Source organism: Camelus dromedarius, chromosome X, assembly GCF_036321535.1.
Source record: "Camelus dromedarius isolate mCamDro1 chromosome X, mCamDro1.pat, whole genome shotgun sequence".
Lineage (NCBI taxonomy): Eukaryota > Metazoa > Chordata > Mammalia > Artiodactyla > Camelidae > Camelus > Camelus dromedarius.
In genome coordinates, this window is record NC_087472.1 from 33150325 (window position 1) to 33158049 (window position 7725).

At 41.3% G+C, this 7725-nt stretch overlaps 1 protein-coding gene across 1 annotated transcript; it reads left to right on the top strand.

The window, feature by feature from the left end:
• The first annotated feature begins 4272 nt into the window (after nt 1–4272).
• On the top strand, nt 4273–5691 carry LOC105089027 (glutamic acid-rich protein). Its single transcript, XM_010980028.3, has 2 exons — nt 4273–4617; nt 5636–5691. The coding sequence occupies exons 1-2, from the start codon at nt 4273–4275 to the stop codon at nt 5645–5647; spliced, it is 357 nt and encodes a 118-aa protein (XP_010978330.3). The 3' UTR covers nt 5648–5691.
• Nucleotides 5692–7725: the final 2034 nt, after the last annotated feature.

Below are 7725 nucleotides of genomic sequence, written 5' to 3' on the forward strand. Positions count from 1 at the left end.
CAGAGTTCCTATGCAAAGGTTAAAATTTAATAGAGAATTCAAAAAATTAAACTCCTTGGCTTTCTAAGTATCATTTCATAGGTGACTGTGCTCCACACAACCACTGGTGCCAAGATGAGGGAAAAGTAGATAATACCCTCTGATTTGGAGCCTAAGCCATCAACATGAAGACACTTGCCTAAGCTTCACTATGGGTGGGTCCCTTAGAGCGCCTATAAATCTCTATGACCACCATAGACAACGTATTATTGGTTTTGATATATTGTCTATGCACATCCCTGCTAGCCTTTACCCTTAAGCCCGAGTGGTAATTTCTACAGTTAGGACCATTTTGTGGGACATATGGAAAACCATAAATCTATGTGACTCATAGGTTATAGCTAATGGCTTGGAAATTTGATCAGGCCACTAGCAAGCCTCATACTGGCAATAAAACAAGGGCCTTTGTGGGGCAGAGACATTTAAATAAAAATCAGTTCTATTCCTAATAAACTTTTTGTTACACATACAGATGCTCATTAGAAAGTCCTCTAACAATGATGAGGGAAAACATAATCAATGAGCAGACTGTGCTTGTCAGCTAAATGCTGAGACTAAAGTGTCTTCTTCCATAAAGCAGGTAGATTTGTGACAGATTGCCTCCTGGATCCATCAGAGGTGGCCCATAGAAATTCAGATAGAATCCTAAATTTGGTCTACACGCATGGACTGCCACTGCCATCAAAAAATGCTGAAATAGCACGGAAAATCTGGCACACCTGCCAAATCCTGGCCAAGGCTAAAAACACTGCCCAGGGACAGATTCTCCAAGCCACAGGCTAGGACATTCCTAACAGTTTAATCACATAGAGCCTCTGGTCCCATCTAGAGGGGTTCACTGGATCCTGACTGATGCTGACACCTTCTCTAGGGTTTGGCCTAGCCAATTCTATGTATTTCACTGAGTTGGCCACATTATCCTAGACCTTCAAAACCACATTTGTTTCCTGTTCAGGCTTCCTGAACACACTGCATCTAATAATGGCTTCAGATTTGTGACCCAAACTATATATCAGTGTAGTGTCATCAGACTCAATCGTGGAGCATGTGAGACAACCTCCATGCTTCATATCACCCCAAGCCACAGAGATGATTGGATAATTTAAAGGATAATTAAAGGACTGGCTTAAGCAGCTGACAAGATGGAACAAAATAATCCCAGCTTGGACTGCATATCTCAGGTGAATAGTCTAGGGTATCAACACAACAATTTCCAAAAAATCTCTTATGCTTTATGTTTGATCAGGCTGTCTGCCCCCTTCCTTCAATCATATCCCCTTCTTTTATAGTATTGACATAAAAGCTGGCCTAAGATCTGGAAAGCAGAAATGAAAAAGTAGCCATGTTTTACTCTTGGAAGGATGATGTAGCTCAGGCACCTTGTTATGGATCACACACTTTTCTGTGCATCTGCTGATCCCCCTTGTTGATAATGGCAGTAGCCAGGCTCACAGCTCCAGCCTTCAGGGTCATACTCCTCTAGCTTCTCTAACTTCTGGGCCAAGTTCAAGAGGGACTTTGGGGCAAGAGTTACATTTCTCTTGCAGGTCATGCATACCAGCAATTCTTTAGGTTTGGAGATAGACAAATTCTGATGTGGGATCCAGTGAAGGAAAGGAAAGTTACAAGTTCCATCTTGCTTGCATGTTTCAACTTTCCCCAACCTTTCCCCAGTCCCTGTTCATTCTTCCTTCCGGACCACATGTCCTGTGAATTGAGGATCAGCACCTGATGCCAAAGAAACAGCTGAACCAAAACTGTTTGACCAGTTCCCACAGCAGCGTAAAGTCAACTCTCTATTATATTGCCCTTCCTCCAGAGAGAAAGAGTCAAGGGCACTTGGAAGGGGCAAAGTGAAAACTGTCCTAGGAAGTCAGGTGTGTGCTGCCTGTCTTTTGGTGTCCACCTTAAGTGCTTCCTCCTCCTGTCCTGAGAAAAGCCAACCCACTGTGACCCCTCCTGATTCTTTCAGCTCCATAGTCAGCAGTAAATATATTACATGGAGTGATGCTTTAGTTATAGTTCCACTTCACATTCAGCCTATTCTCCCAGCCAGACTTGGAGCTTCTCAGTTTTCAGGACTGGCAACTCCTTCTCAGTTCCTGACAATGTTTTTGGTCAAAGGTGGAAAGACAGTGGTGAAGATAGCTTAGTTTGGTCCTTTTAGATTCCCTTAATCTGAGAAGCCATTGAATTTCTCTATGGCTGGCTAATTAACCTTCAGTTGTCATGTTTCCACATTTGCTCGATAGAAAAGAAGCAGTCTTGTTTAAATGCAGATTAGACATCAGGAAATCTTGGTTGGAGTCTTGACTCTGCCATTAATTGGTGTGACCTTTGGCAAGCCAATTAGGTGCTCTGGGCATTGATTTTGTCAGTGTTTGGTTAGTTACATTACTACATTCCCTTCAAAATTTGAATCGGTGTTTTTTGACAATGCCATGCTCTCTTGTTGAGGTTGGACTAGAGACAAAATTAACTACCATATGATCCAACTATCCCTATTCTGGGCATTTATCCCATGAATATGAAAACACTAATTTGGAAACATATATTCATCCCTATGTTCATGGCAGCATTATTTACAATAGCTAAGATATGGAAACAACTTAAGTGCATATCAACAGATGAATGGATACACACACACACACACATATGTATGTATATAAAATGGAATAGTAATCAGGCATAAGAAATGAAATCTTGCCACTTGCGACAACATGGATGAACCTTGTGGGTATCATGCTAAGTGAAATAAGTCAGACAGAGAAAGATATATATGATTTAACTTATCACTGGAATATAAAAAACAAACAAATAAGCCTAATAAATGAACAAACAAAACCAACCAAAAGCAAACACTTAGATACAGAGAACAGAGTAGTGGTTACCAGAGGTGAACTAGTGAGTGGGAGGGTGAAACAAGTAACAGGGATTAACTGTATGGTGTTGGATGGAAACTAAATTTTTGATGGTAAGCATGCTGTTGTGTATTCAGAAGTAGAAATACAATATTGTATACATGAAACATATATAACGTTACAAACTAATGTTACCTCAATAAAAATAAATTACAATTTTTAAATTTAAAATGTATTGAAACTGGAGTAACGTGATAAAAGTGGTTTATCAATGTTACTTTGTGATATATATTTCATAATTCATTTCCTATGTCTCTTTTTCTAAGATATTTTTCAGTTACAAAATACTTTATTATAAAAAGTGACCTATCCATCATTTTAAGAATTTTTTTTTACACTTGATTTCTTGATTTAGTAGGTCAGAACACAACAGAAACTCTTAGTTTACTCAGATCATCATTGAAAAGCTACCCTTTGGCTTTTCATGGTTGCCTCTAAATAAGTGTTCCCCTTTCTGTTTATTCTTTAGAGGCTTGATGTGTTTTTGGCAGCATTTATTAAACACTTTACAGCTCCTTTTTTGTTTTTTAACACTTCTTAAACTCTGTTCTGACTGATTTCATTTTAACTTTATAAGTTCTTTATTAAGCAGTTTTAATAACACTAGTAAGTCTAAAATATTTTCTCTTTCTTTTTGGAGACTTTTGCCACTGCTGAGATTTGAGATAAACAATTTTTTAAGACTCTGTCTATACTGACATGAGGTGTCCTTAGATGAAAATGGGGTGAGAGGATTACAGTTCCTATGCTACAGGGTGAAGTCATATTGGAACACTATAGTTTTGCTGACAATGATGAAATTAAATGAACAGGACTTATTGATTGGCTTGGGCTTAAAGTGTAAGTAAGAACTCTTAAGGTCTCAAAGATAAGGGAGATTCTGAACAATTTAAAACCAATGGGCCTTGATCACTCATTGGACGCCAGGCATGTCAATCCTTGCTTCTCAGCAAATGAGCTTAGAGCTCAGTGATGACGGAAGCAGTCCTTTGTTGACCCTTCAAGCTCGCCTCGCGTCATCTGCCCGCCATTTTCCACCTTGTCCACTGTTACCTCAGGTGCAGTCTCAGTGGGCTGGGCCACTCCTCCGGCCACCCCCTGCCCTTCCTGTCGCGGGGCCTCCACAGACACTTTCGCAAGTTGTTATCCTGTCTGTGGCCATCTACTCTATCGCCCGCACCACCTCCCAGCAGGCCCCGCTGCCAACGGCATTTGCTCAGTGGCAGTCAGCTTGGTGGCCGCCATCTTTACTGCACAGGATTGCAGTTTAGGTCCAGGTACAGACTGGTGAGTCCCTCCTGCCATGTCTGTCATGGAGAAGCAAGACCTGACTCAAGCTGGTCAGGACAGAGCTGATAGTGAGGCAGACCATGACCCTGGACTCACTGGGGTCCCAGTGGTTACCCCCGCAGAAGAGTCAGATGAAATCGTGTTGGCTGCGGCCTTTCTGGTTTCCCAGACAGTCGCCAAAGCCCTTCAGGAGGCGAAGGAGGGCAGTCAGGAGGCCGCCCAGACCACAGTTGAGGAGGACAGAGATATCTGGTCAGCAGAGCAAGAGGAAGGCATGGAGGAGGGGCAGGAGGAGGAGAAAGAGGAACAGGACTACGTCATTGAGGAGGAGGAAGATGAGGATGAAGGGGAAGACTGCAACAAGGAGGTACGGGAGGAGGGTGCAGAAGTCCTCATAGGGGCCCATGAGTTACCCGTTGCAGGATTTTGATCCCTGTTCCAGTATCTGGTCCGTTCCCTTTTATGCCGTATCCATTATAATGACCATGTCCTGGTTGGACCCCATGCAGGCCACATTGTGGTCAAGTGTGGTTCCCAAGAGCCCAAGGATCTGGGAGAGGGACCTGTACCTTGGGAGGGTGAGTACCTGACAGAGGGAGCCTCCTGGCAAGTGCCAGAGAAACTTACAGAGGGGGCTGTATGTCAGAAGGTAGAGGAATCAGAGGAGCCCAAGGTCCAAGAGAGCAAATCCCTTGCTGATGCATACGTATTCTGGGAGCTGGGGGCTGTGAAACCAGGTGGACTGAAGCTGGTAAGTGGTGGCCCAGTCCTCAGGCCCTTGCATCCCTTGTTGGGGCGACCAACCCACAGGCAGGCAGTGCTCAGCGCTTTCCTCTAGCGGTTAAGTAGCAGGTCAAAGCTCTAAAAAGCCCTCAGGTACAATATGCACAAGTAGAAGCCCAATTCTGTAAAGACCTTTTTGATCTCAAGAAAAAGTACGCTGCCTTCTACCAACTTCTGTTTGATAGGAGAGCTGCCATCATCAATGCAATCTTTTCCCTCTTTTTTTCTTTCTCCTTTTACAGATATGGGCACTGAGGGTCTAGGAGGTTAAGAGATTATGGTTTATGGAAAGAGCACAGGCCTTTAAGGTGGAAAGACTTATTTACATCCCTGAATGGTGTCCTCCTACCTGCCAAAAAAAAAAAAAAATAGCAAGCATTTTTGGTGTTTGGCAAGTAGGAGATGAGATTGGTGTGATCAGATGATTGAAGACATCAAACAATGTACAAACACCCTGGTACCCAAGGGCCTGTGTTACAAGAGGAAAATAGTGTTTTCTCTTGTTGAGACTATATATATGTATATATTTGACTTTTCTTAGATTTAGAAAGTCACTGGAGTATGCTACTTATGTTCAAATGTTCTTTTATTTCTTCCTACAGTTTAAAGCATAGAAAGACATGGATGAAAGAGAAACAGTGTTCTTCACGGATCTGAGATGTTTTGAAATTCAGTAGTGCATGGGAAATTTCATCAACACTAGCTTGTCCAGGAGTTCATCACCCAAAAAGTAACATCCACTGATACTTGGTTTTTGTCTTTCTTCATATATATCTGACAGCGTTTGTTCAAGTTAAAAATAAATGTTTGTTTAAAATGAATAAGCTGCAGATTTTTTTAGATAAGTAACTCCGATTCAAACCTATCTTTGTATCTTTCTTTTTGTTTTGGCCCACCTTCCATTGAAATAGACCAGCTATTCACTTTCAACCATGTTTTAAGTTCTTTTATTGCATCCTCCAATTAGTTAAAATATCAAGTTATAAACTATGTATGTGAAGAGGGATGGAAATCTAGCTCTTACTGCATTTTATTGAAAGAACCTGATGAATGATGACTTAGCTTACCTCAAGACCAGATGGTGCTAGGCTGGTACTGGGCTGACTTGGAGCAGTAGCATCAGCATCATGGGGAACTTCTTAGAAATGCAAATTCTCAGGTCCCATACCAGGCATGCTGGATTGGAAATTTTAAGGTGGTCTAGGAATCAGAGTTTTATAAGTCCTTTAGGTGATTCTGAAGCACAGTGAAGTTTGAGAACCACTGGTTTAGGTTTCACATATATTATGACCAGTCTTCCTTCACTTATTTGGGTCTGTTTCAAGTAAGTTGAACAGATCAATAAAAGCTAACCCGGGAAAGAGACTAGAATTCTCAGGGATGGAGACACAGAGAAAGACCAGATGCAAAGATTGGGAAGTAGCAGTGGAAAAAATAGATAAGGGAAAAAGCTAGTTCCAGATGTATACAAACTTTCTGATGCCTTGTATGTGAAGTTTAAAAACATTCAAAACAATTGCCATAAATTGATTATGGGTAAACACACATGTAGTAAAAGAAATGCGTAAGAATTATGCATGCATAGGTAGCACACAAAGTCATGTATGAGAATCATAAATGACTTATTTAGGATAGTGGCTACTTCTTGTGGAGAGAGTGAAGAAAATTTAATTGGGGAGGGTGGGCTTCAATTCTGCAAACAGCAAAGAGTCCAGTGTGTGAGATTAAGGGGATGTGCACACAGAAACTTTGCCTTCCACCTCAAATCATGTTCCATATATTTGGGGCCCTGAATTTATACCTCATATAGCCATAAGTCCTAAGCCCCAAGAGTCCTGTATGGTCCTCTTCAGTGAGTCTGTGCTTCTGGGAGTTGAGTTCACTGCCAATATATATATCCCCAGGACTGAGAGATGACCAAGAGGTGATGGCTGTATTTTGAGAACAGACAGCAAGTGAGCTACATTATCTACATATATGCATGTGAAACCTCTTGAGGTGACAAATGGAACTCAGTTTGTGTAGAGAAGTGGCAGAGGAGAGACTGGGGTCTGGAATGAGAATGGTTAGGGGCTTAATTCTCCCTACACACCTGGAACAGAACTTTAAGGAGTCCAAGCATGGTGGACAGGCCAAAAGCTGGCCCCACTCTCTAGTATTCACATTCTTGTATAATTCCTTGCCCTGGAATTTAGCAGGACAAATGACTTCCTTATAATCAATAGAATATGGAAAAGGTGATTTTATATCTATATATACACACATATATATATTCTTTGAGTGGTAATTTGTTGTGTAACAATAGAAAATTAATACACTTAGCACAGGACAGCCCTGGAAACAGGTATCTGGATGTGTGATCTTGAGTACAACCTAACCATTCTTGACATATACCTGTTACTGAGAGCTTTGTTTTTAAATTTCTTCAAGAAACTATATAAGAAAAACATCAAAATAGACCAGCTATTCAAATTTGAACCTGGCTATTCAGGTTAATGGGAAGGTATTTTATTTAACAGTCTACTAGTTGATTCAAACCTTTCACATGTTTTTATATATAGCATATAGGCCCCCAGTTGAACTCTTGGCCCTAACCTTTAAATATTTCAAATGTTACAGGTGGCCCCGTTTAAATATTTGATCTATTAGCCCCTTCCCCTTCCTCACTCCCTATCACACTTTCTTACCTAAG

Bases quoted from the DNA above. Each gene is read 5' to 3' on its own strand.
- LOC105089027 (XM_010980028.3), top strand. From the start codon at position 4,273: ATGGAGAAGCAAGACCTGACTCAAGCTGGTCAGGACAGAGCTGATAGT.